The sequence below is a fragment of the Chlorocebus sabaeus genome, chromosome 16 (genome assembly GCF_047675955.1).
Source record: "Chlorocebus sabaeus isolate Y175 chromosome 16, mChlSab1.0.hap1, whole genome shotgun sequence".
Classification (NCBI taxonomy): Eukaryota; Metazoa; Chordata; class Mammalia; order Primates; family Cercopithecidae; genus Chlorocebus; species Chlorocebus sabaeus.
The window spans coordinates 28,705,580-28,733,447 of NC_132919.1; the positions used below are offsets into that span (position 1 = coordinate 28,705,580).

Genomic DNA, 27,868 nt, shown 5'->3' on the forward strand with positions numbered 1-27,868 from the left:
TGGAGGCCGGGCGAGGTGGCTCACACCTGTAATCCCAGCACTTTGGGAGGCCAAGGCGGGCGGATCACAAGGTCAGGAGATCGAGACCATCCTGGCTAACATGGTGAAACCCCCGTCTCTACTAAAAATACAAAAATTAGCCAGGCGTGGTGGCAGACGCCTGTAGTCCCAGCTACTCGGGAGGCTGAGGCAGGAGAATGGCATGAACCTGGGAGGCGGAGTTTGCCGAGATGGTGCCACTGCACTCCAGCCTGGACGATAGAGCAAGACCCCATCTCAAAAAAAAAAAGAAAAGAAAAAAGAAATCTCTAGTGGAAGGTGTGTCCCTCCTAGAGTTGGAGCAGACTTCACAATTTTTCACAAGTAAGAGAAGAGCAGAAAAAGTTTTATATGGGTGTCAGATGTTTATATTATTGAACACTGTAAAATAGAATTATTGTTTTCAAATAAAAGATAACCTGAGACTATCACAGGATCTATAAAATAATAGCAGAACTTCTGGAAATGAAAGTACAGAAACTAAAATGGAATTGGCGTGGCCGATTGCGCACAGAGAAGTAATTAACTAGAAGACAGATCTGTAGAAATTCTTACGTAGCATGGAGACCAAAAGGTAGAAAATACAAAGGAGAGGGTTAAAATGTGGATTTGACATACAACTAATACCACATGTTTGATACTCACAGTTTTAGAGGAAAAAAAAGAAAGAACAGAGCATAGGAAACTAAGAGACAGTGACTGAAAATTTTCCCCAAATCGATAAAGATAGCAACCCGTAGATTAAAGAAACTCAATCCAAGCAAGAAAAAGTAACATCCACACTTAGATCAGTGAAATTGCAGACCAACAAAGACAAAGACAAAAGAGATTAGCAATTAGACTCACTCTCAACAATAGAAACCAAAGTACATTGAAATTATACTTTTAAAATGCTGGGGAAAACATTATATAACTTCCAATATAGAATTCTGTATTGAACATACCTTTCAAGAATGAAAGCGAACTTCCAGGTCGCTGAAAACCTTAGTGGCAGCCTAGCTACCTTGTCTCCCAATATTTCATTAGTGCAAGCACACGAAGGAAAAAGTATACAGAAATCACGCTCCCAGTATAATTTGAAGTCAGAGAATTTTGAAACTTCAGACCGAGTAAGACGAGGAAAATCAGCAGATCGCAACATGGATTCTCACAGGCCCACCCCAGTAGCATCCCACAGGCTCTGTGGAGCGAAGGCAGATGGAGATAAACTGCAGGGAAGTCAGGAGAGGGACGCCAGAAAAAGAAAGTAATGTTCTTGGCCTAAAACTACTGCCAGAAAGACTAGGTCCACCTAACTCTCAATCTAAAAAACATGTCCAAGCAGATCTGAGCAGAAACCAGAGGGAAGGGGCTTCAGAGTGAGCACAATTTAAAGGGGGCAGGTGTGACTTAATGAGGCAGTCTTTGAAACACACAGCTTCAAAAGAAAAGAAAAAAAGAGCTAGTGAAGGGAAAAAATGAAAAAAGGAGAAGCACTTTTGACAATTAAGTGATGAAAAGAAAAGAAGCAAAAGACAATTAGGTGATGAAAAGAAGAAAAGGAGGAAAATTTAGAGTCCTGCTAGTCAAATGAGAACTGCAAAATCAGAGCACTTACAACTCCTCCCTGAACATGCCAACAAAAATACCAACTAAAGTATTTAATACCTTAGCTTTGTTCTATTATCAGAACAGATCTCAGCCATGAAACATGAAAATATAAATAGCATATATGAATGAATATTGATAAGAAATGAATTTGTCATTATTAGCAGATGATATGATTATACATGTGGAAAATACAAAATAATCTACAGATAAATTAGAAATAATAAAATTTAGTTCCACTTTCAGCTATGAGTGGATTGGCTTGAAACGGAAAGACTTCTCATCAAAAGCAATTAGAAAAGCTAAATTTGATTTAAAAACAAACAAAAAAAACAGCTGTTTGAAGGATTGGAGAACTACTAATGTAAGAAGGACTTACGGGATCAAGATCCCAGAACAAAAATTGCTGAGAGGTGAGTGTGGTGGTAAAACTTTCACCTCCAGGCATTTTTCAATTCATAGGTAACAGAAGAGAGGCCAGGCAAGAGACAGAGAACCCAAACAGAAGTTTTAGGCAGTATCACTGGGTGGGGGAAAATACGAGGTTAGTACCTGTCAAGGAAGTGGCACTGGTAAACAGTATTCCAGTTAGGAAACCTGAATGGCTACACATTAGAATGAAGGGCTAATCAGAAATAGACCAATTTCTTGGTATTAGTTCCACTCCATACTGGATTAAGCTGCTCTGCCCCTACCTGAACTGCCTGCAAGAAGAGGCAGTAATTCTTTCTGGAGAAAGACATCATCTAGATCCTCAAATGATTAATACAAAGTTTTATCTATGATATACAGCATCCAATCAAAAGTTCTTATCAAAAGACGATTACATTGTGAAAGAGCAAGAAAAATAGAAACAATCCTATGGGAAGTACATATTTCTCAGTTATCAGAAATTTTTAAAGAATCATGATGGGCCGGGTGCGGTGGCTCACGCCTGTAATCCCAGCACTTTGGGAGGCCAAGGTGGGCGGATCACCTGAGGTCGGGAGTTCAAGACCAGCCTGACCAACATGGAGAAACCGCATCTCTAATAAAAATACAAAACTAGCCGGGCGTGGTGGTGCATGCCTGTAATCCCAGTTACTCAGGAAGCTGAGGCAGGAGAATCGCTTGAACGCGGGATGTGGAGGTTGCGGTGAGCCGAGATCATGCCATTGTACTCCAGCCTGGGTGACGAGCAAGACTCCGTCTCACAAAAAAAAAAAAAAAAAAAAAAAAGGCCGGGCGCAGTGTCTCACACCTGTAATCCCAACACTTTTGGGAGGCCGAGGCAGGCAGATCACAAGGTCAGGAGTTCAAGACCAGCCCAGCTAATATGGTGAAACCCTGTCTCTACTAAAAATACAAAAATTAGCCAGGGTGGTGTCAGGCGCCTGTATTCCCAGCTACTCGGGACGCTGAGGCAGGAGAATTCTTGAACCCGGGAGGCAGAGGTTGCAGTGAGCCGAGATTGTGCCACTGCACTCTAGCCTGGGGACAGAGCAAGACTTGTCTTTAAAAAAAAAAAAAAAAGATGATGAATGAATGAATTCAAGAAAGTAGAAGACAAGATGAAGAATTTTAGCAGTTTATTTGTTTGTTTGTTTGTTTTTTAAGACAAGGTCTGACTCTGTCACCCAGACTGGAGCGCAGTGGTGTGGTGATGGCTCACTGCAGCCTTGACCCCCAGGACTCAAGCAATCCTTCCACTTCAGCCTCCTGAGTGGCGGGGACTACAGGGTACATCACCACGCCTGGCTAATGTTTTAATTTTTTGTAGAGATGAGGTCCTACTATGTTGCCCAGGCTGGCCTCAAACTCCTGGACTCGAGCAGTCCGACCACCTCGGCCTTCCAAAGTGCTGGGATTACAGGCGTGAACCACCACATCCAGCCTGATAATTAAAACATTTAAAAATTAAAGGGACAATTTCACTTCTGGACAAGATGGATTAGCTGTATTTCTTTCTATTCCTCCCACTAAGCACAGCTAATATATATATATAGACTCAAAAAGGCGGAAAAAAGAAGGCAGACCAGCTAGGGACCTCAGAATGTAAAGAACATGAAGCTGAGTTCCCTGGGTTTCCTTTTTGTCTCCTATGTCCTATACTGAGTGCTGGAGAAGCTGGCAACCTAGAAATGCCAAAGGGTGCAGACAAGAAAAGCCCAAAGGAAAATGGAAAGCCTTCTCTCTCCAGACAACGGACCAGGAAACAGGTAAACAGGTATCCTAACAAGACAGAATACTTTTGGACAATAATTTCACCACTCTGGACAAATGCCACAGAAAAAACTGAGGCCCGTCTTCACTCCTTGCCATCAAGGGCTGAGAGAGGAGGCTAGGCTTCCACACTCACCGGCCGTAATGAAGCGCCCCACCCACACCCACTTGGACTTCTGGTCCACCGAACAGCAGTAATGAGGCTCCTGGCCATGGTGGCAATGGGGACCACATGGTGAGCAGTAACAAGGCACCTCCTCCCTGGGGAATCAGTGAAGGCAAAGGCAGAGCCGGAACTTCCACTCCCACCTGGAAGTAGCAAGCATTTCCCTATGCCCCCCAGCAGCACGTGTCAGAGCAAGTCTGCTTAAACAGAAAACTTAAATTCCAGAATCTCATAACAAATACCTAAAACATCAGGATACAATTTATAAAAATTGTCATTCCAATAGCCCAGAAAATTTCGACTTGAGTGAAAAGAAGACAACAGATCCCAACATCAAGATGACACAGATGTTGGAATTATCTGACGAGGACTTTAAAGCAGCTCTAATAAAAATACTTTAGTGAGCAATTACAAACAAACTTAGAACAAATGATAAAAAGAGTCTCAGCAAAGAAACAGAAGATATAATGAGGAACTGAACAGAAGTTTAGATATGAAAAATGCAATAATTGACATGAACTCAACAGATGGGCTCAACAGCAGAATGGAGGGAACAGAGGAAAGACATACTTTCCCGTCAGCAAATCTGAAGACAGAATAGTAGATAGTACCAAATCCGAATGATGGAAACTAGACTGAAAAAAAAATTAGCATAAATTCAGAGCTCTGTGGGACATTAACAAAAGATCTAGCATTCACATCATCAGACTCCCAGAAAAAGAAGAGAAACAGTATTTGATAGGAAAAGTATTGGAAGAAACAATGGCTGAGAATCCCCCAAATTTGGCAGAAGCCATAAATGTAATAATCAAGAAGCTGAGGATATCAAGAACAGGATAAATCCAAAGAAATCTACACCAAGGAACATCATAACTTCTGAAAACTAAAGAACAGTTCTTGAAAGCAGCGAGAGAAAATATATTTTAGCTACAGGGAAAAACAATTCCAATTGTAGCCAATTTCTTATCTGAAACTATGGAGGCCAGAAGGAATTGGCACATTTTTCAAGTGCTGAAAAAAAGAAATTGTCAACTTCACATTCTATATCTGGCAACAATATCCGATCCCCCAAGAATGAAGCGAAATCAAGACATTCTCAGATGAAGAAAAACTAATAGAATTTGTCACCAGCTGACCTACTCTTTTTTAAAAAAAAAAATGGCTGAGGGAAATTCTTGAAACAGAAAGGAAACGATTAAAAAAAGGAATCTTGGGACACTAGGAAGGAAAAAGAGTAAAATATGCATAAATCCAGTAAGCTTTCCTCTTCTCTTGAATTCTCTTATGCCTGACACTTGAAGCAAATATTACAACATTGACTGATGTGGTTCTCTCAATGAAAGCAGAGGAAATACTTAAAAACAACTATATTATAAATGAGTGGGGGAAAGAACTTTACAGGAATTAAGGTTTCTACACTTCACTAGAATTAAGTCAGCACCAGCAGATAATTTATGTATCTATAAAGTGTGGGTTTGGACAGCAGATTTTAGCAGGTTGAGGGCTCAGGCCGAGAGCATGTAGAAGCAGTTAGCTCACTCTTTCTAGATGTGGCGGCTGACAAGGAAAGAGGGCTGGAACTAGAACAACTGTAGAAACAAGGAAAGCAGCCAGTGGAGAAGAGCGCGTATGCTAGAGAACGTGGATGATGGAGCACAGGCGGGGAGGTAGGATGAAGGAAATGGCTCTGGGAAGAAAGGGTCTCTGTGTATGAGAAAAGAAGAAATTGGCTGAAAATACACATTAGAGACAAGGTGAAGGAAATTGAGGGAGTTGCCTGAGGATGATTCTCCTCCCAGTCAAGTAGGCACCTGCTGAGAGAAAGGATAAGCCGGGATAAGGGAGATGATGATGGTTAGGGGAGCAGAAAGCGGGAATGAAAGACATTCTGAGAGTGTCAGAAGCTAAAGCTGAAGCTTTTGATCTGTCGCTACTTAAAAGCTGTAAGATAACGAATTGATCAGCAGGTGGCAGTGTCCGCGGAGGCTCGCATCCCGTCAGCCCTGGCGCTCGGGGCGGAAACAGGCGCGGTGGTGACTTTCTGGCCTGCATCGCGTCTGCTCCTCTATCCCGGCTGACGTTGGACAACAAAGATGGCGGCAGGAACCAGCAATTACTGGGAAGGTGAGGGCGAGAAGGCCTCCGGGTGCGTCCCACGAGGGTGAGAGGGGCTGAGTGAGGACAGATCTTGGGAGAAACAGCAGAGGAAAGAACCAGACCCCCGGAGCGGCCGAGCTGAGCAGCGGGGCTTGCCTAAGTAGGAGCCCCAGGGCCTTTTACCGAACGGTCTGGGGCAGGGGTCTGGCCTGGCCGGCCCCTGTGAGCGGGACGTGGGGCAGGGGTTGGACAGAGTGGACAGAGCGGGGATGTGGAGGAAGAGTGATCTGAATCGCCTGGGTAGAATTATGTTGAGGGAGTAATGGAACTCGGACGAAGGGGCTTGGGGTACGAACTCTGAGAGGAAACGAATGTTGAGGGAGAAGATCCAGAGCCCGGGAGACTGGAGGAGTCGGCGCAGTGGAGTTGAGGTCACTATTGGAAATCTGAGTGGGAAAAGAAAGGAGGAACTTGCATTCCGGTCCGCCGGAGGAAGTATGAAGAGAATGGGAGACAGAATGTCTCCTGTTGGGTCCGCATGACAACTACAGGCTGGGAACTTCAGGATTGGGTGTTTGAAGGAAGAGAAAATAACTTACCGTACTGCTCTGGAGTCTTAGAATCGGTTTTAATGAAAAAGTTGAGAGAACCTATGTGAATTGCAGTTACATTTGCTATACTTCTCCCACCAAAAAACCTTCTTGTGATTTGACAAATGCATTTATTTAATTCCTGAAAATATAGTCCGATAAAGTGAGCTTACCTAAAACTCATTCCTGGACCGTGGTGATCAACAAGAGCAGAGAAAGCTCACCTTTTTCTCCCAACTCTCTCTTTGCTTTACTGCAGCATAGAAACTACTTTCCAAATTCCTTTGACCTGTTTCTATTGCTATCCACTGAAGCCTCTAGAAACCACAATATTGTCACTATCAGCCCCTTGGTCTAAGAAACTTCATTCTAAATTTATCCAGATTTGCCTATCATACTTTCTAAATGCTTTTACTTGTGTTTCCTACTGGAGAAGACAATTATTCCAATCACAGAAAAGCGTGCTTATAGTTTAAAACGTGTATCACCATGCCCATTTGAAATGTGTGTACTAGATAGAAAACTTTTTATTTTATTTTATTTTATTTTTTGGAGACAGAATCTAGAGTCTCGCTCTGTTGTCTAGGCTGGAGTGCAGTGGCGCGATCGATCTCGGCTCACTGCAGCCTCCGCCTCCTGCGTTCAAGAGATTCTCCTGTCTCAGCCTCCTGGGTAGCTGGGACTACAAGTGCGCACCACCACACCCCTAACTTTTTATTTTATTTTATTTTATTTTTTGGAGACAGAATCTAGAGTCTCGCTCAGTTGCCTAGGCTGGAGTGCAGTGGCGCGATCGATCTCGGCTCACTGCAGCCTCCGCCTCCTGCGTTCAAGAGATTCTCCTGTCTCAACCTCCTGGGTAGCTGGGACTACAAGTGCGCACCACCACACCCGGCTAATTTTTGTATTTTTAGTAGAGATGGGGTTTCACCATGTTGGCCAGGATGGTCTTGATTTTCTGACCTCGTGATCCGCCCGCCTCTGCCTCCCAAAGTGCTGGGATTACAGGTATGACCCACCGCGCCTGGCTGCTAGAAAACTTTTTAAAATTATGTAGAAGAGGCTACTGATATCTTTATTACTAGTCGTTAGGCTGTGGTTTTTTGAAGCAGCATGTTATGATATTATAGCAGCTTATTACTGACAACCTACTCTGTGCCAGCTGCTTTAAGCATATGATTACCAATACATAGGCAAACACTGAAGGTAGGGGTTTAAAAAACCAGAAGCTGAAGGTCATAGGTTAAGTAGATTGTTGATACATCTTAGAGTCAGTAAGTGGCTGTGCCGAGATTCGAACTGGCTTTTGGTCTCTGGGTAAATATGCTCCACTATGTTAACTACGCTTTCTATTTCTGGTTGAAAAGCATATTGAAATAATGTTTCGTATTCTTTATCACTGAAAGAGAGATTCTTATACCATTACCTCTGGTACTTCTGCCCTTTTATTTTAACCTTTACTTACCTTGAATGAGAATACTCGTATCTGTGTGTGGTTGTCCAGACTGTGGCTTCTGTCACACAACCCCTTAGATGCCAGACTGCTAAACCAATTTCTCTACTTGCTTGTTTGCTTCTGCTGTTAAAACTTACTTACTTATTTCTGTCATACTCATATTCGACCTTGTTAGTAGCACATAGTTTATTGTTAGTTTTAGCCCTCCAAATTACTTTCAGTAAGTTTTTTTTTTTTTCTTTTAAAGACAGAGTCTCGCACTGTCGCCCAGGCTGGAGTGCAGTGGCTCAGTCTCTACTCACTGCAAGCTCTGCCTTCCAGGCTCATGTCATTCTCCTGCCTCAACCTCTCAAGTAGCGGGACTACAGGCACCCATCACCACGCCCGGCTAATTTTTTGTATTTTTAGTAGAGACAGGGTTTCACTGTGTTAGCCAGGATGGTCTGGATCTCCTGACCTCATGATCCACCCGTCTTGGTCTCCCAAAGTGCTGGGATTACAGACGTGAGCCACTGTGCCTGGCCTCAGTAAGTTTTTTAAAGGCGATTTTTGGCCAGGCGCGGTGTCTCATGCCTGTAATTCTAGCACTTTGGGAGGCCCAGGCGGGAGGGTCACTGGAGCTTAGGAGTTCGAGACCAGCCTGGGCAACATTGTGAGACCTCATCTCTAATAACAGAAAAAAAAGAAAAAGAAAAAAGAAGGAAAAAGGCAATTTTCATGGTAACTTTTTTTCTTTATGTCAATTGAGAAGTCATTTTGATCTGGGCATAGTGGCTCACACCTGTAATCCCAGCACTTTGGGAAGCCAAGGTCGGTGGATCACTTGAGGTCAGTAGTTAAAGACCACCCTGGCCAACATACATGGTGAAACCCTGTCTTTACTAAAAATACAAAAATTAGCCAGGCGTGGTAGTATGTGCCTGTAGTCCCAGCTACTTGGGAGGTAGTTGAGGCATGAGAGTTGCTTGAACCCAGGAGGTGGAGTCTGCAGTGAGCCAAGGTCATGCCACTGCACTCCAGCCTGGGTGACAGAACAAGACTCCATCTCAAAAAAAAAAAAAAAAAAAAAAAAAAAGTCATTTTGCTATTATGCAAAGAAGTTCATGAGCCTAATAAAGCTTTGGAACATAAAAAGCAAAATCCCTTTCAAAAGAATAATGGCTTCTTTCTTATAACATTAACTGGTAAGTTGATAATGCTGGTCATAAACCATAGTTTTAGTTCATTTGTGATTTGTATTCTCTTCTTGTTTTTCTCTGAATTACAGAATTTTAGTTATCGCTATGTAAATAGTTTCAGGAATGGTAGAACAACTTTTGTTTTCTAGCCATCTTTGGAGTAAAGCTGCAAAGTTGCATCTCCCATTACTACTTCCCTTCTTGTCCCCTCTGAAGTTTATAAGTGACTAATCTGCTTTGCTGGGCAAGTCCTTGGTTTCCTTCTTTTTAGACTTTTCTTTTCCTTTTTTTTTTTTCTTTTGAGACATAGTTTTGTTCTTGTCACCTAGGCTGGGGTGCAATGGCGCAATCTCGGCTCACTGCAACCTCCACCTCCCGCGTTCAGCGATTCTCCTGCCCCAGCCTCCTGAGTAGCTGGGATTACAGGCTTGCGCCACCACGCCTGGCTAATTTTGTGTTTTTAGTAGAGATGGGGTTTCTCCATGTTGGTCAGGCTGGTCTCGAACTCCCGACCTCAGATGATCTGCCCATCTTGGCCTCCCAAAGTGCTGGGATTACAGGCGCAAACCATCGTGTCCAGCCAACACTTTTCTTTATGGGTGTAGCTAGATCAGTATATGATCATTTTCATAGTTTGTTTTCTTCAGAATAGTCTTGTGATTTTTGTGTCTACTTTTTATGTCTAATTATTTGTTGTTGTAATTTTGTTAAAGATCTCAGGAAACAGGCTCGACAGCTGGAAAATGAACTTGACCTGAAACTAGTTTCCTTCAGCAAACTATGTACGAGTTACAGTCATAGCAGTACCCGAGATGGAAGACGCGACAGGTATAGGTACTACCAGATTCTGTCTCTTATGCCTTAACTAGCTTTTAAAGTGTTAAAAAATAAACTAAAATATATAACTTCTGTAAGTTGGTCTGTTGGTGAAGTTTTGGTGTTTTGTCATTGACTGTTTTTTCAGTGACTTACTAAAATTCTTCCAAATTCTTAAGACTAGCATTTATTTGGAATCTTTAGACAAAGATTGTTAGAGTGTCAGGAGAAGCCTGCTAGAACCTCAGAATAAGTTTGTATTAAAAATATGAGTGTCTAATTCAGCCAGTGTAGGGAAAAGGTGGCTGATTTGCCCATGTGGTATGTATTTCTTGTGTTTTCCAATTGCTAAATGGACCTGTGGATCTACCCAGGTACCAAGTATACATACTGCTTTTCTGGTGTTTATTCTGTTAGAGGGTATCTAATGCACTGTGTATCCTTGTTATTCATTATCAAAGCTGTCTTTAATTTTGGTACTTTTTTGAGCAACTAGTATATTACCATGTTAAATGTATGGAAAATATGTTCTTATCTTTGAAGCTTATGCTCAATTTAAGTCTTCCACTTGTTTCAAGAAAATATTAGGAGTAGACAGGTACAGTGGATCACACCTGTAATCCCAGGACTTTAGGAGGCTGAGGTGGATGGATCACTTGAGCCCAGGAGTTCAAGACTAGCCTGGGCAACATGGTAAAACCCTGTCTCTAAAAAAAAAATAGAAATTAAAAAAAAATTGTTTTAAATTAGGCAATATTTAAGACAGTTACAACGAGTAATATCATGGACCCCCAAGTGCCTATCTCCCATTTTAAAAAAATTATAATTACTCTTTCCATTGAAGCCCCTTATGGCCCCCCACTTTCTCCCACCCCTTAATCAACATGTATTCTTACTGCATGTTTGTATTCCTGAGCAATTCATCGTATTCTATTATGTTATATGGTATATATATAGTATAGTTATTTTACAACTTTTTTTTTCTTTAACATTTTTGAGATTCAGCAATGGATTCATTTAACTCTGGTATATTCATTTGTAATTTATATGTAGTATTTTATGACTGTATCACAGTTTAACTATTTGATGATGGCCATTGTTTCTAATTTTTGCTAATTAATAATAACAATTTTGATAGCTGACATAGAGTGTTCATTATATGTTAGGTAAGCACTTTCTATAAATACTGCTGGGAACATTTTTACACATAATGTTTCTATATACCTAGTGATGAAATTGCTGGTAGCAGAGTTGTTAATCCACACTTATTTTACATAGTTTTACAAAGATTAGAAGTGAGTAGGATATTTGTCAGCTAATAAAAACAATAAAATCTGAGCTTGGATTTGAATCTAGGTCTATCTCCAGACCCACAGTCTAAACCCTACTATATTGTGTACATTTGAACAAAAAGCTAATTTCAACACTATAGCCAAAGTACTGTTTCTTTTTCATAAGGACTCATTGGTTGTAAAGGCAGCAGGGCCAACATTGACTCTAGGATCTCAAAATAAATTACTAACACATCAAATAGATTACATTGCTTTAGACTTGGCTTTATTTAGCAAGTAAAGAAAATGAAGAATGTTCTTTCTATGCATTTTCTATGTTATGTGTGCTTCACGAACTAATACTTTTTTTATTCCTCTAAAGGAAAAACTATCTTGAAAACATTTCCTAAGAAATTCTACCACAAACTGAAACTGGCTTTGTAGAATTACTTCAGCCTAACTACCCTTTTAAATAAAAATCTAAGGCCATGAGGATCAAGATTTGATGTGTATTCTAAAGTGTCTTGTTTGATGCCCAGGTTGGAAGCATGTCACAATGAGTCAACTAAGCAATAACTAGAATATTATTTATTCCAGGAATCTTTCTTTCTTTCTTTCTTTTTTAACTTCCTATATTTTGAAAACTTCAAGGTCTATGAATCATTCATTACCCACCTATAAGATGAATTAAATTTAACTGAATCCTAGTATTGTGAAGAATTAGTTTTTGGCCATTTCCCTTTAGTCTTACACTGTCCTGATGAATATATGAATATAAGGAGTATGGAATAACCAGTAGTAGAGATTGCTCTCTCATTCATTCATTCATTCATTCATTCAACAAACATTTAATGAGCATGTACTATGTGCCTGGCTGTATACTAGGTGCTAGGCATATATCAATGAATAATACAGAGCGGTTTTTTCCTCCCTTCATGAAGCTTTAATTCTATTGGCATATTGTTCTTTTTCATATATCTGGTAGAGGAGGATTTATATTAGTAGTCTACAGAGCATTTTTAAATCTCTTTCATTTGCCACACCCAGGCACTGTCACAGGGTAGGACAAAGTCTTCAGTAAGATTGGAGCCCATAGTCATTGCCTGGGCATTTATCTGTGTCCGGTATAACTCCGATCTGTATTGAGCTGCTCATCGGATGCTAATACATATCTAACCTGATGAAAGTTAGTGGTGTTTTAGAAAAGGCAAAAGAAACACTCAGGACAGGTGGGTTTAGAATTTGAATCTGTCAAACATAAGTTTCACTTATAAAAAGATAGATTTTTGACTATTCAGATTTGAAAAGGCAATTCTATGAAACAAAAAGATGATTGCATACTGTAAGTGGAAATGTAGAAGATTAGTACCAAAGTATGCAGGTGGCTGTATATATTGAATTTAAAGCCAGTTCCTGAGTATTCGTTAGCTAGTTATCCAATCTGTGGATCATTTAAACCTCAATCTTATTTCCTCTTGGTAAGAGTCAAGGAAAGAAGAGAGAACTTAATGTTGAGGTTGAAGGAACCATAATTCCTTTGGGGTAAAAATGTAGAAGATTGTTTCTCACAGACCCTATATAACATAATCCATAATTCATTTTATGGTTCATATTAATTAACTTATTATTAAGTATGCTTTAAAGGACTGCATTTGAGTAATGGATCCTCTTTAACTGAACTTCTTTTTAGTTCTGATACAACACCCCTTTTAAATGGATCAAGCCAAGACAGAATGTTTGAGACAATGGCGATTGAGATTGAACAACTTTTGGCAAGGGTAAGCGCTTTGTTAAATGGCTGTTTTGCAAATTACTGTGTACTTGTTAGATAGGATCCTGGATTATATTGAGACAGACATGTTTAATGAAATTATCCATTCCATTCAAGATGTGTACCTCCCCACACCACTTGAATTTTGATGACAGCCATTCTCAGGTGATATGATGTTATTTTGGTCTTTATGGATTATGTGGGGGAATGCTTAATTCTTACTTGATATCTTGTTTGTTTTTTGTTTTGTTTTGTTTTGCTGTCAACCAAAAGGGCATATAGGCAAATAATTTGCTTTTAGCTGTTTATAGTGCTTAGTAAAATATTTTTATTTTTTTTTCTTTATTTCTAGCTTACAGGGGTAAACGATAAAATGGCAGAATATACCAACAGTGCAGGTGTCCCCTCCTTGAATGCGGCCCTGATGCATACATTACAGCGGCATAGAGACATATTGCAGGTAATATATTGGGCTCGAGACATTTTCATTATAACAGGAGTTCGGGTTTTTTTTTTTTAATCCCTGCATTGGATATGTGCACATGTATTTAAAATGACAAAGAGAAACATCTGAGAAAATAAATGCCATGCTAGAGGGACTTGTTTTACTTTATTTTTTTTGGTCACCATTATAAAATTCTGAAAATATCTAATAGCTCTTGCTATTTCCTGGTGAAGTTGACTGATATTCATCACTGGGTAATATAACTTCCATTCTGGGAGACCTAGCTAGCTAGCTGTAACCGTGAACTAGTCAATGGTCATGTATAGACAGTAACATTGTGGGTTAGAGTGTGCTTTCATCTGGCTTTGAAGATAATATGGAGGGGGAATAATTTACTATACTTAGTATATTGTTTGAGAAAACAATAAATGTTTATGCACCAGTAAAACTAAACTCTTAAAGATTTAAATGGAGGGTATGTTAAAAATATAGTAGTACAAATAGGAAGGCAATTTTTTTTTTTTTTGAGATGGAGTCTGTCTGTCACCCAGGCTGGAGTGCAGTAGTGCAATCACAGCTCACTGCAGCCTCAACCTCCCAAGCTCAAACAATCCTCCTACCTCAGCCTCCTGAGCATCTGGGACCACAAGCACATGCCACCACACCTGGCCAATTTTTTAAAAGTTTTTTTAGCAGACAGGTCCTTGCCGTGTTGCTCAGGCTGGTTTCTAACTCCTGTGTTCACAGGTTTTTGCTGTGTTGCCCAGGCTGTTCTCTTAACTCCTGTGTGTGGGCAGTCTACCCACCTCGGCCTTCCAAAGTGCTAGGATTACAGGCATGAGCTGCTGTACCCAGCCACAAATATTTTTAATACTGTGAAAAGTCAGCAACTATTTCTAATTTTAAAAACTGTTTTTAAAAGTAGGAATAGATGGCCAGACGCGGTGGCTCATGCCTGTAATCCCAGCACTTTGGGAGGCATGAGGTGGGTGGATCACCTGAGGTCAGGAGTTGGAGACCAGCCTGGCCAACATGGTGAAACCCCGTCTCTACTAAAGTACAAAAATAAGCCGGGCAATAAAAACATTCCCATTGAATAAAACAACACAAGGATACTCATGATCACTACAAATGCATAACATTGTTTTTTAAGTTCTTGATGGTGCAATTAAACAGTAAAAAGAAATGAAATGTAGGTTGAGCATGGTGGCTCACGCCTCTCGTCCCAGCACTTTGGAAGTCTGAGGTGGGCGGATCATTTGAGATCCGGAGTTGGAGACTAGCCTGGCCAACAGGGTGAAACCCCTTCTCTACTAAAAATACAAAAATTAGCGGGGCGTGGTGGTGGATGCCTGTTATCCCAGCTACTTGGGAGGCTGAGGCAGGAGAATAGCTTGAACCCTTGAACCCGGGAGGTGGAGGTTGCAGTGAGCCGAGATTGTGCCACTGCACTCCAGCCTGAGCAACAGAGTGAGACTGTCTCCAAAAAAAAAAAAAAAAAAAAACTTGTAAATATTGGAAAGGAAGAGGCAAAATTTCTGTGAGGTAGCAGAATAAAATTTTATGTCTAGTATACCCAGGAGAATTACCTGATAAAAAGTTAGAAACAATTAAATTCAGTAAGATGGTAGATTATAAAATGAATATATAAAAGCAAATAGTTTTCCTACTATGATAGGAAATAAATGATAACCTGTTAGAAAATATAATGGAAGAAACTATAAAGTATTTATGTATGAATTAAATAAGAAATGTGTAGGACTTGTATGTGCAAAATTCTACTGAGGGACATAGAACAAGATTTAAGTAAAGGAAAGAATCAGTCCATTTTTGGATGGGAAGACTTTCGTCTAAATTGCATGGCATCCCAGTGGAAACAGCAGGGTTGTTTTGTTGTTTGTTTAATTAAAAACAAATGACAGAATGATACCAAAGTTCATTTGGAATCATAGACATACAAGAACAACCAAGAACAACAACCTGAAAATGAAGGTAAGTGGTAGAGGGTTTGTAGTTCTCCCAGATCTTAAAACCTGTTAAAAAGCTGAAATGATTGAAACAGTGTGATACTAGAGAAAAAAAAAATGAAATAAATAAGAACAGTTAAACAGAGTAGAGTTTATATGTAGACCCAACTATGTATGGAAATTTTTAGTTTCTGATAAAGATGTTTAAAATCAGTGGGGCAAAGAGAAATTATAAAATAAATGGAACTATAACCATTGCCTAATTATTCAGGGATTAAAAAAAAGAATTCTATCTCAATCCTCACATCCAGAACAAATTCCAAATGGATCCGAGAAGTGTAGAAAAAGAAACCATAAAGCAGAGGTGAAATTTATAAACTTCTGAGCAGAAAGGACTTTCTAAATAAGACTTGATACTGGAAACTGTAACAAATAACTAATTTGCTTACTACACAGAGAAATAATAGAAATAAGGAAAAGACAGTAGGAAAATGGACAAAGGATATAAAATTGCTTACAAAAAAATGAGTGGCCAAAACTATAAAAACAGTTTCAGCAGTATTTCCAAATAAAAATACAGAAATCTAAAAGAGGTGATTTTTCACCTGTCAGATTAGCAAATGTTGAAACATAACCCTTATTGGCAAGAGTAAAAATAAAAAAATGGCACTCATATATTGCTGGTAGGAACATAAATTGATGTAATGTTTCTAGAAGGCAGTTTAGCACTACCAGAATGTAAATGAATGTAAGATTCTTTGATCCAGTTATTCTTTTTTTTTTGAGATGGAGTCTCGTTCTGTTGTCCGGGCTGGAGTGTTGGAGTACAGTGGTGCAGTCTCGGCTCAGTGCAGCCTCCACCTCCTGAGTTCAAGCGATTCTTCTGCCTTGGCCTCCCGAGTAGCTGGAACTACAGGCGTGCACCATCACGCCCGGCTAATTTTTGTATTTTTAGTAGCAATGGAGTTTCATCATGTTGGTCAAGCTGGTCTCAAACTCCTGACCTCGTGATCCACCCAGCTCAGCCTCCCAAAGTGCTGGGATTACAGGCGTGAGCCACTGTGCCCAGCCCTGATCCAATTATTCTATTGCTAGGCATTTACTCCTTTTTTTTTTTTTTTTTTTTTTTTTTTTTTTTTTTTTTTTTTGAGACGGAGTCTTGCTCTGTAGCCCGGGCTGGACTGCAGTGGCCGGATCTCAGCTCACTGCAAGCTCCGCCTCCCGGGTTTATGCCATTCTCCTGCCTCAGCCTCCGGAGTAGCTGGGACTACAGGCGCCCGCCACCTCGCCTGGCTAGTTTTTTGTATTTTTAGTAGAGACGGGGTTTCACCGTGTTAGCCAGGATGGTCTCGATCTCCTGACCTCGTGATCCGCCCGTCTCGGCCTCCCAAAGTGCTGGGATTACAGGCTTGAGCCACCGCGCCCGGCCTTCCTTTTTTTTTTTTAAAGCTCTGTTGAACTTAATAGACATTTACTCTTTATTTTTTATTTATTTTTTTTTTTTTGAGGCGGAGTCTCGCTCTGTCGCCCAGGCTGGAGTGCAGTGGCCGGATCTCAGCTCACTGCAAGCTCCGCCTCCCGGGTTCACGCCATTCTCCTGTCTCAGCCTCCCGAGTAGCTGGGACTACAGGCGCTCGCCACCGCGCCCGGCTAGTTTTTTGTATTTTTTAGTAGAGACGGGGTTTCACCGGGTTAGCCAGGATGGTCTCGATCTCCTGACCTTGTGATCCACCCGTCTCGGCCTCCCAAAGTGCTGGGATTACAGGCTTGAGCCACCGCGCCCGGCCATTTACTCTTTAAATACACTTTTTTTTTTTTCTTTTTTTTTCAGACATAGTCTCACTCTGTCACCCAGGCTGGAGTGCAGTGCGCGGTCTCGGCTTACTGCAACCTCTGCCTCCCGGGTTCACACCGTTCTCCTGCCTCAGCCTCCTGAGTAGCTGGGACTACAGGTGCCCGCCAGCATGCCCAGCTAATTTTTTGTATTTTTAGTAGAGATGGGGTTTCACCGTGTTAGCCAGGATGGTTCCATCTCCCGACCTCGTGATCTGCCTGCCTCGGCCTCCCAAAGTGCTGGGATTACAGGTGTGAGCCACCATGCCTGGCCTAAATATACTTTTTTTTAAAAAAAAAATAAAAGAGTTCAGTTAAAAAAATACATATAAGAAATGTTTATTGGCAGTATTTTTTTTTTTTTTAAACAGAGTCTCACTGTGTTGCCTAGGCTAGAGTGCAGTGGTATGATCTCAACTCACTGCAACCTGTGCCTCCCAAGTTCAAGTGATTCTCCTGCCTCAGCCTTCTGAGCAAAGTAGCTGGGACTACAGGTGCATGCCACCACACTGGCTAAGTTTTGTGTTTTTAGTAGAGACGGGGATTCTCCATGTTGGCCAGTCTGGTCTTGAACTTCTGACCTGTAGTGATCCACCCACCTCAGCCTCCCAAAGTGCTGGGATTACAGGCATGAGCCACCGTGCCTGGCTCTTGCAGTATTTTTAATAGCAAACAAAATGAAAACAACTAAAGTGTTTATCAGTAGGGAATTTATTAAATTGTGATAGTCATAAGATAATATTCTATGCTGCAGCTATTAAAAAGAATGATGTAGTTTTCTTTTTCCTAATATGGAAAGATTGCTTGATACTTTATGAAGTACAAAAAGCAGGGTGTACATCAGAATGTATATTATGACTTATTTGGCAAAGTGAAAGAAATAGATAAGCTTGTATATGTAAAAACATATTTCCTGGCCAGGTGCAGTGGCTCACACCTGTAATCCCAGCATTTTGGGAGGCAAACGTAGGTGGAACTCTTGAGGTCAGGAGTTCAAGACCAGCCTGGCCAACATGGTGAAACTTCATCTCTACGAAAAATACGAAAATTAACTGGATGTAGTGGCACACTCCTGTAGTCCCAGTACTAGGGAGGCCGAGGCACTAGAATCGCTTGAACCCGGGAGGTGGAGGTTGCAGTGAGCTGAGATGGCACCACTGTACTCCAGCCTGGGTGACAGAGCGAGACTCTTGTCTCCAAAAGAAAGAAAATAATAATTTCCTGGGAGAAAATGCAAAATGATGGTAACAGTGATGAGGGATGGAGCAGAATGTTTGTTTTCCTTTGTTTCACCTTTATTTCTTTTGGCGCTCTTTTAATATTCTCCTCCGTGTTTATGTGTTACTTTTGTTTTTTAAAAGGTCAACAGGGACTCTGTGGGAGACAAGACTTTTATTTTCTTCTTTATCTACATCTCCGAATTTATGAAAAGTAATGAATATTCTTAATATCTTTTAACAGTGGTACAAAAATAATAGAAAATGTTTAAAGATTATTTTGTTCCTTACAATTCTCTTGATTCTGTTCTTTTTTGTTTAGGAATTAAATTTTTTGTGAGAGCTCCAAAATGATGAACTTTGAAAATAAACTCTGTTATGTTTCCTGTTAAGTAGAAAGAGCCTCTCAAGTTTTCTCCTAGACTATTTGAAGTTATTTTATGTCAGAATTTTTTTCTTCTTAATTCTGTCTCATAAGACAAAGTACTAGGAGGTACAAAGGAGAGTGATTTAATGGCTCTGTTTCCCTAGCACTGAATTATTTTCATTTGAAAGAAGCTGGTCACTCTTCAGCAAAGTAATTTTAAATTTATTTTTACCTTTGGTTAATTTAATTTTTTAAATAACAGTTTTCTTGACAAATTTACAGTGTGATGATAATACATAACTGGTTCAGTGAGATGAAAATCCTTAATTAGCTTCTATTGAGACTGGATGTTGATTTATTACAGGATTATACACATGAATTCCATAAAACCAAAGCAAACTTTATGGCAATACGGGAAAGGGAGAATCTCATGGGATCAGTGCGAAAAGATATTGAGTAAGTTGCCTTTTATATTATTTTGTAGAATATTTATTCAGATTTGACTTTAGGATATGTTCACGGTTAATTGCAAATTGAGCGGTAGAACCATGGTTGAGATTTCAGGGTTTCCAATTCCCATTTCACTGTCTTTTGAGCATTGCTGCTACAATGTAATCCTAATCTACTTTTCCATTTTTATCTCATGCTTCCCCTTATTTTATCATTGGCTCCTGCCAACCTTGACTTTCCTGTCTTAATTCAAAGTCCAGCTTAGATGGTATCTTCATGGTTCTCTCATCTCTTACCACCCACCCTAAGAATTATAATGTTACTTTTATGATCCTCTGCAGATGTGTCAAAGAAAAAAAGAAATTCTTTAATTATAACATTATCCGTAACTGAAGCTCTCCATGTTTCTCTTCCTGATTATCACCTATCACTTGCCCCTCTCCCTTGTCCCAACAATTATATATTACAAACAACAATATGTACAGACTCATAGCCTTATGTTAAATTATTTAAGGACTCCCAGCATTCTCATACTGATCTCAATCTATAATTTTAAATATTTGTTTTTTCCCTCCGTCCCTTTACCTCACTTTTAATGATCTATTCTAGCATTTCATGTGCATTTTTGGAGATTTTTTCACAACTGAACGCTACTGACAAAGTCCCGTGGGCATCTCATTGAAGCTGAAGACTTTCCAGTTTGAAGCTATCGAATGATACCTGTCATCATCTCATTTGTGATAAACTATGTGATATGTTTTATAAACTATGATACACATTTATCATAAACTATATATTATATGTACTCTCAGAAACACTTTCCTAGAGATCCTTTATTTTGTTGTAACAATAACAGTTTCAGCAGTAAAACTGTTGTAATATTTTTAGTCCTTCAGGACATTTAAGTCTTTTGTTTAATTTCTGTATAGTCCATTTATATATACATTTTGAGGAATGCAAAATGGCCATAAAAGATATGTTCATCTATTCATTAAACTGTCTCCTCGGTACGAACTCTGAGTTAGCCACAGTAGAAGGTAGAAATGAAAAGACCGGCCAGGCGCGGTGGCTCACGCCTCTAATCCCAGCACTTGGGAGGCTGAGGCAGGCGGATCACTTGGGGTCAGGAGTTCAAAACCAGTCTGGCCAACATGGTGAAACCCCATCTCTATAAAAATATAAAAATTAATTGGGTGTAGTTGTAGGCGCCTGTAATCCCAGCCACTTGGGGGGCTGAGGCAGGAGAATCGGTTTAACTTGGGATGTGGAGGTTGCAGTGAGCTGTGATTGTGTCGCTGCACTCCAGCCTGCATGACAGAGCAAGACTCTGTCTTAAAAAAAAAGAGAAATGAAAAGACCAATGTGGCCCTGTAGGAGTTTAGAATCTAGGTGCTAGAGGAAAGTATATGTAGTAATTTACACCGTAATTTTTAATATATTATATTTTTTGGCCTCACAGCAATCTTTTGGTTAAGATAGAAATCATCAGTCTCATTTTACAAAACTAGGTATTGAGACACTTGTCTAAGGTGAAGTGACTGTGAAATGATGGAGTATAGATTTAAATCCAAGTCATCATGTGTTCTTGGTTATATCATTCTGCCTTCCTGGGTGGTGTTTTCTCCTGTGCTTTGCACAGTAGCCCTGCATCTCAGCCAGTATTTCAGTTTTAACAGCAGGACTCTTTTGTCTTACTGTAGTATTTGTACACTTTACTTGAATTTTAAAAATTTTGGGCTGGGCATGGTGGCCCATGCTTGTAATCCTGGCACTTTGGGAGGCTGAGACAGGTGGATCACTTGAGCTCAGGAGTTCAAGGTCAGCTTGGCCAACATGGTGAAACCCCATCTCTACTAAAAATATAAAAATTAGCTGGGCATGGTGGTGGGCACCTGTAATCCCAGCTACTCAGGAGGCTGAGGCACGAGAATTGCTTGAACCCGAGAGGCAGAGGTTGCAGTCAGCCGAGATGGTACTATTGCACTCTAACCTGGTTGACAGAGTGAGATTTCATCTCAAAAAAAAAAAAAAAAAAAAGCAAAACTTAGCCAGGCATGGTGGTGTGCTCCTGTAGTCCCAGCTACTTGTGGGGCTGAGGCAGGAGGATCACTGGAACCTGGGAGGTTGAGGAGGCTGCAGTGAGCCAACATTGTGCCACTGCACTCCAGTCTGGGTAACAAAGTGAGAAAGTGAGAGTGTGTCTCCAAAAAAAAGAAAAAAATTGTTCCTGATACTTTATTATTATTGGAAAACAGAAAAATTAAATTTTCGATAGTAGTGATAAGAGTAGTTTTTTTTTTTTTTTTGAGATGGAGTCTTGCTCTGTCGCCCAGGCTGGAGCGCAGTGGCGTGATCTCTGCTCACTGCAAGCTCCGCCTCCCAGGTTCACACAGTTCTCCTGCCTCAGCCTCCGAGTAACTGGGACTACAGGCGTCTGCCACCATGCCTGGCTAATTTTTTGTAATTTTAGTAGAGACGGGGTTTCACCATGTTAGCCAGGATGGTCTCGATCTCCTGACCTCATGATCCACCCGCCTCGGCCTCCCAAAGTGCTGGGATTACAGGTGTGAGCCACCGTGCCCGGCCCAAGAGTAATTTTTTTGTCAACTTCAATACACTGAAGACCAAAATGGTTATCCTTAAGTGTGCCAAGATGAGCAAATCTTTAGCTTGATTTCAGTGTTACTTAGGCTTCAGTTGGTGGACTGCATGTATTATTGTGAAAGAAAACATTTCATTTCAACAGCTTTCCCACCCTGTGTGCTATGTACTAAATCAGTCCTAAGTTTTACTTCCACTTGGAGAAAAATGAAGATATCAGAGATAGGAGGTAAAGGAAAAGTAAGATTTTTTTGGTGGGTTGTTTCAGAATGTTGAGTTATTTTGGTGAAAAACATTGTAAACTGTGAGGCCTAAATTAGAGAGGCAGAGGCATTAATATTTACTTATAATAACATTTTTCAGAGGGAAATGCAAAGGATTATGCACTTTCATTGTTCATTCAAACTGTGGAGAGGCTCAATTTTTCTACTTTCAAGATCACTAGGGTCAGTCACTTAATCTGATTTTATATTCTCTGCCAAAAATGTTTTCAAATTTTCTCTTTTGTTCCAGATCATATAAAAGTGGGTCTGGAGTAAACAATAGAAGAACTGAGCTATTTTTGAAAGAACATGACCACCTTCGAAAGTAGGTATTGAATGTATGTGCATTATATGGTTTTCCATGTTTATTAATTCATTTACTTATGTAACCAACATTTTATGTTTATTATAATAAGTGCCTTGTCCGTGCTAATTCATTTTATTTTCCTAATGACTCTTTTCAATAGAAAAGGAATTGCAACTGTTCCAACCATAATTAGGAAAGATCCCATGCTGTTGACTATTTCACATCACTTAATTGTTACCGTAATATGATTTTTTTTTGTTTTGAGATGAGTCTCGCTCTGTCGCCCAGGCTGGAGTGCCGTGACTCGATGTCGGCTCATTGCAGCCTCTGCCTCCCGGGTTTAAGCGATTCTCCTGCCTCAGCCTCCCAAGTAGCTGGGACTACAGGTGTGTGGCACCATGCCTGGCTAATTTGTTTGTATTTTTAGTAGAGATGGGGTTTCATCATGTAGCCAGGATGGTCTCCATCTCCTGAGCTCATGATCTGCCCGCCTCCACCTCCCAAAGTGCTGGGATTACAGGCATGAGCCACCACCGCACCCGGCCAGTGCGTGCGCCAATTCTCTACAGAGAGAAACAGACAGGATGAAACTGAATGTAATAAGAGCTCCTGATGAATTAGATGAGTTGTTGAGACTGAAAAGACGGGCTTAGTCATTGCTCTCAATATGATAACACGAGCTTCTAAATACTTTTCTTAAATCAGTTTTTTTTTTTGTAAATTACAAATACTTGCTAGGTAATAAAAGAGCATTAAAATTATTAGTAAAATATGTTTACAAAATAATGTGAAAAACTAGTTTTTCAGTGTTTTTGTATTTCATTTGCTAAGTGCTTTGAGGAAGAAGTGGCAAGATTTTTTTGAAGTAACTTTAAATAACAAAAGCTATAAATGCCTTTCGTAGTGCTCATTTTAGAAAGTACGGATAGTTCAACAACACAAAAAGAAAGTTGAAATCACACATTACTACAAATTCTGTAACATTGTTTACTCTTCAGTAGTCCAAGCTTTTCCTCCATGTAATTTGATTTTTTTGTTTGTTTTTCTAAAATAAATGGTGCATATATTCCATAATAAAGATAAACCATAAATTATGTAACCATTTTACTAATGTTGGCCTTTTGGATTATGTTCTGTTTTTACTATTATACATAGTAAAGCCTTTGCGTGTATCCATCGTGATTTCCTCACGATAAATTCCTAAATTAGAATTGCAGGATTAGAGAACACACTCATTTGTAAAGTGTTTCCTATAATATTGGCAAATTTCCAAGTTTGATGTTTTGCAGTAGGGTCAGACTTTTTATGGCTAGAACTATGTTTAAGCTTACGCTCCTTCATAAATATTGTTTTTTCATGTTGTTATAATTTTTTACTTGTTCCAAAAGTACATATTTTTGCCTGGAAAAAGAGCAAGTCAGTTTTTATAAATGAATGCCAGACTTAAACATACATACACAAAACTTACTTTGTAATGAATTGTTTTTACCAACTCTCCTTAATACTCTTTTTATCTAAAAATAAATGCTGTTAGGTTTTAGCAATTTATGTTATGGATGACAAATTTCTTTTCCTATATGGTGGATAAAGTAACTTTCATTTTTGGCTTATCTTTCCCTGAGTCTGTCAGTCAGAAGAAAATACTGACTTTGAATTAGTGTCAAGCTTGTAGCTACTTGTTTTTTGATGGACTGCTGATACATTCTTATAGGGTTTTTGGTTGCTATTTAGATTAATTTTTCTTTATATAATTGTTCTTTTTCAGTACTCCCTGATATTTTTCTTCTTGAAAAAGTATCTAGTTAATTTTGTATTTTAAAGTTCTTCTCCTCACCCCAAGAATTTCTGCTTTTATAATCTTTTCTTTCTTTTTTCTTTAAGGCAGAGTCTCACTCTGTTGCCGAGGTTGGGTGTTGTGGTATGATCTCGGCTCACTGCGCCCTCTGCCTCTCAGGTTCTAGCGGTTCTCCTGCCTCAGCATCCTGGGTAGCTGGGACTACAGGCACCTGCCACTACACCCAGCTAACTTTTGTATTTTTAGTAGAGATGGGGTTTCACCATGTGGCCAGGCTAGTTTTGAACTCCTGACTTCAAGAGATCCACCTGCCTCAGCCTCTGAAAGTGCTGGGATTACAGGCGTGAGCCAATGTGCCCAGGCTTTTTTTTTTTTTTTTTTTTTTTGACTTGGGGGTCTCACTTTGTCTAATATGGCTGATTCTGGCCAACATGGTGAAACCCCGTCTCTACTGAAAATACAAAAATGAGCCGGGTGTGGTGGTGGGCTCCTGTAATTCCAGCTACTTGGGAGGCTGAGACAGGAGAATTGCTTGAACCCGGGAGGCGGAGGTTGCAGTGAGCCAAGATCGCGCCATTGCACTCCAGCCTGTGTGACAGAGTGAGACTCTATCTCAAAAAAAAAAAAAAAGATATATGGCCGATTATATTGTTGCTGTCTTTATAGACAGAGAATTAAGGAGTAAAGAGGACAGACAGACTATATTACCTCAAACATTGAAATGCCACGATTTATCCAGAATCATACATTCAATTTCCTGACCATGCATATGGTGCTTTTTCTCTAGAAGCATTTTGTCATTTTGAATAGAATATATCTTCTGTATTTACCTTAATGAAGTTGACAACTTTCAGAGGTTTTCACTGGTGAAGACAAACTTGAATAAGGAGATAACTTACACAAGCAGAAAAAGCCTCATCTCTTCTGGATTCCTTTAATGCCAGTGGTCATCACTAGGTGTAGATCAGTCACCCTTTACCCAGGCTGGGACCTCCACCTTCTCATCTACAGGTGTATCACCTTAGCAGTCTTCTGCATCTCACTGTCACCCAACACATTTTCTCCTTCCAAGCCTCTGCAGTCTCACGAGTTTGTATTTTTCTTATAACTGACCTTCCTACCCTATCCAGCCTGGATCTCATAGGAGATTAACTGAAATACTCCCAACGTTGGGCCTTTCCTGGGCCCCTGTCTTCCTGCTGTACCCTGGTAAAATGCCAGCCCAATCCATAGTCTGTTGTTCTACTTCTGTATGAGAGGGCTAAAGAAAAAGCAACTAGTCATACAGATGAACCCTGTTTTAAAGTAACTGTTAAATCTTTTCAACCTCATCTGAGTGGTCAGCCTTGTCTGATGCCTTTTGCTTGCCTAGTCCTCCTGTTTAGTTCTCTCATTCTCTTCAAGAACTTTACCAAATCTTCTCCTTCCCCCTCTTGACCTTCCTGTCTCTTCACCTGATACAGAGGTTCTTAGTTCCTACTTCAATGAGATGTTTAAGGTTTTGCTCTTTTCTACAAATTGACCTATAGGGGTATCCCTCTTTCCCCCTTTCCTATAGTTGTTAGGGGATAGAATATTTGTCCTGAGAAGGCCAATACACGCATCGGACACTTGTCTGTATCCCCATTTGCTATGTAAGTATTTGACTCTCCAGCCATCCGGTGTACTGTCTCTATCTCTGGTTTACACCTGCTGTCTCTGTGTCAGTACTCACTTCAGCTTTAGCGCATTGACTTCCTCCCTCACAACACTACTGAACTTGTCAATAGGCACATCAGTGATCTCCTGCATGCCAAGTCTCATGGACATTTTTCTTCATGTTGTTTGTCTGCTGCTCTGCCTGACTTGATACTATAATCTCCTTTCCTTGAAACCCTAGGCTACTGTAGCACTACACTTTACTGATTCTCCACTTACCTTCCTTACTTGTTTTTGTTTTTTTCCTGAGTCCTTCCAGGTATGGCTTAGGAATCCTTTCAAACACAGTGCTCCAGGCAGAAATTAGTTGGAGTTAGTTCACAAGATGCAATTTATTTGCCATCCACCCTTGCATTTCAGCTCCGTTATTTGTCCTTGACATGCCTGTCTATAAAAACACTTTCTCCTTCCCAGAGATGGCAGCTAACAAGACCTAGCAAAGAGAAATGGGAATTTTCATTCACAATTTCATAGGGAAAGCAATTGATAAGATTATTTTACTGCCAAGGATAATAAGATTAATGAGAGAGTTGAAGAAAGAGGCATGAATTCTGAAATTGTCTAGAACCATCTAAGAGGTAAAGCTGAGGAGTTTTATCCATACTTGTAGGCTGCGATTATTTTCACAGAAGTACTCTCTGATTTATAGGCATGTTATTGATCACAACTAGAATTGCAGATTGTGTGCATTTAATACGTCAGCTTAAAAATCCTTGACATTTTAAAAATACCTTTGGCAGAGTTGTACAGTAGTCATGATATTTAAAATATTATTCTAATTTGTTGGTTTCCTAGAGTATAATTTCATTTAGTCACATGTATGGTAAGAACATACAGACTTCTTGCTGGGGGCATTGGCTTATGCCTGAAATGCCTATAATCCCCACTGCTCAGGAGGCTGAGTTGGGAGGATTGCTTGAGGCCAAGACTTTGAGATGGGCCTGGGCAACATAGCAAGACTGTCTCTAAAATAATAATAATAATACTGAGTATATTTCTTGGTTTCTAGGGTTAATTTTTTTTCATCTTTCTCTCATTAATTTACCACTTTTATCTGACTAAGATACCTTAAGTTTCTTTATTCCTTGGATTGGTAGTATAATGAAATTATTTGGGCAGGGTTTTGAAACCAGAGAGACCTGGGTTCAAATCCTGGTGTGGATTCTATCTTTTGAGGTAAGGTCCTTTAAATCCTCTGACTTTCCGTGTCTTTTAAATGGGTAATATAACCCTTACTTTATGGACTGTTGCAAAGATGAGAGAAGATGTATGTAAAATGTTTACCTATTACAGTGCTTGATATGTAGTAGACGAATTATAAAATTATACTGAGCCATTTTTCCCATAGTGGCTTTAGAAAAGAAAAGTATACTCATACATTAGAATTGTGCATCTAGGGCTAAGTGACTCTAGCCCTGTGGAACCTGTCAATGCCAGAATGGTATGTAGGACTAGATAGATTAATGTCACCTGACCCTGATTGTCTATTGAAACTCAATGTATGGCCAGGTGCAGTGGCTGACGCCTGTAATTCCCGCACTTTGGGAGGCCAAGGTGGGCGGATCACTTGAAGTCAGGAGTTCAAGACCACCGTGGCCAACCTGGTGAAACCCCATCTCTACCAAAAATACAAAAATAAGACAGGTGCGGTGGCAGGCGCCTATAATCCCAGCTACTCAGGAGGTTGAGGCAGGAGAATTGGTTGAACCTGGGAGGCAGAAGTTGCAGTGAGCTGAGATTGCGCTACGCCAT

General features: G+C 40.1%; 1 protein-coding gene across 9 annotated transcripts in view; it reads left to right on the forward strand.

Moving 5' to 3' along the window:
• Positions 1–5,991: 5,991 nt before the first annotated feature.
• Positions 5,992–27,868, forward strand: part of GOSR1 (golgi SNAP receptor complex member 1) — an 80,651-nt gene continuing 58,774 nt past the window's right edge. For 5 of the 9 annotated variants that reach the window (XM_073004817.1, XM_073004818.1, XM_008010941.3 and 2 more), the window contains exons 1-6: positions 5,992–6,118; positions 10,029–10,149; positions 13,093–13,180; positions 13,526–13,633; positions 19,367–19,458; positions 22,567–22,641. In XM_073004817.1, coding sequence (XP_072860918.1) covers positions 6,088–6,118; positions 10,029–10,149; positions 13,093–13,180; positions 13,526–13,633; positions 19,367–19,458; positions 22,567–22,641 — 515 coding nt within the window. In that variant the 5' untranslated portion in view covers positions 5,992–6,087. Of the gene's footprint in view, positions 6,141–10,028; positions 10,150–13,092; positions 13,181–13,525; positions 13,634–19,366; positions 19,459–22,566; positions 22,642–27,868 lie in introns of all 9 variants that reach the window. The other 4 variants (XM_008010942.3, XM_073004813.1, XM_073004815.1 and 1 more) reach the window with 2 other exon arrangements.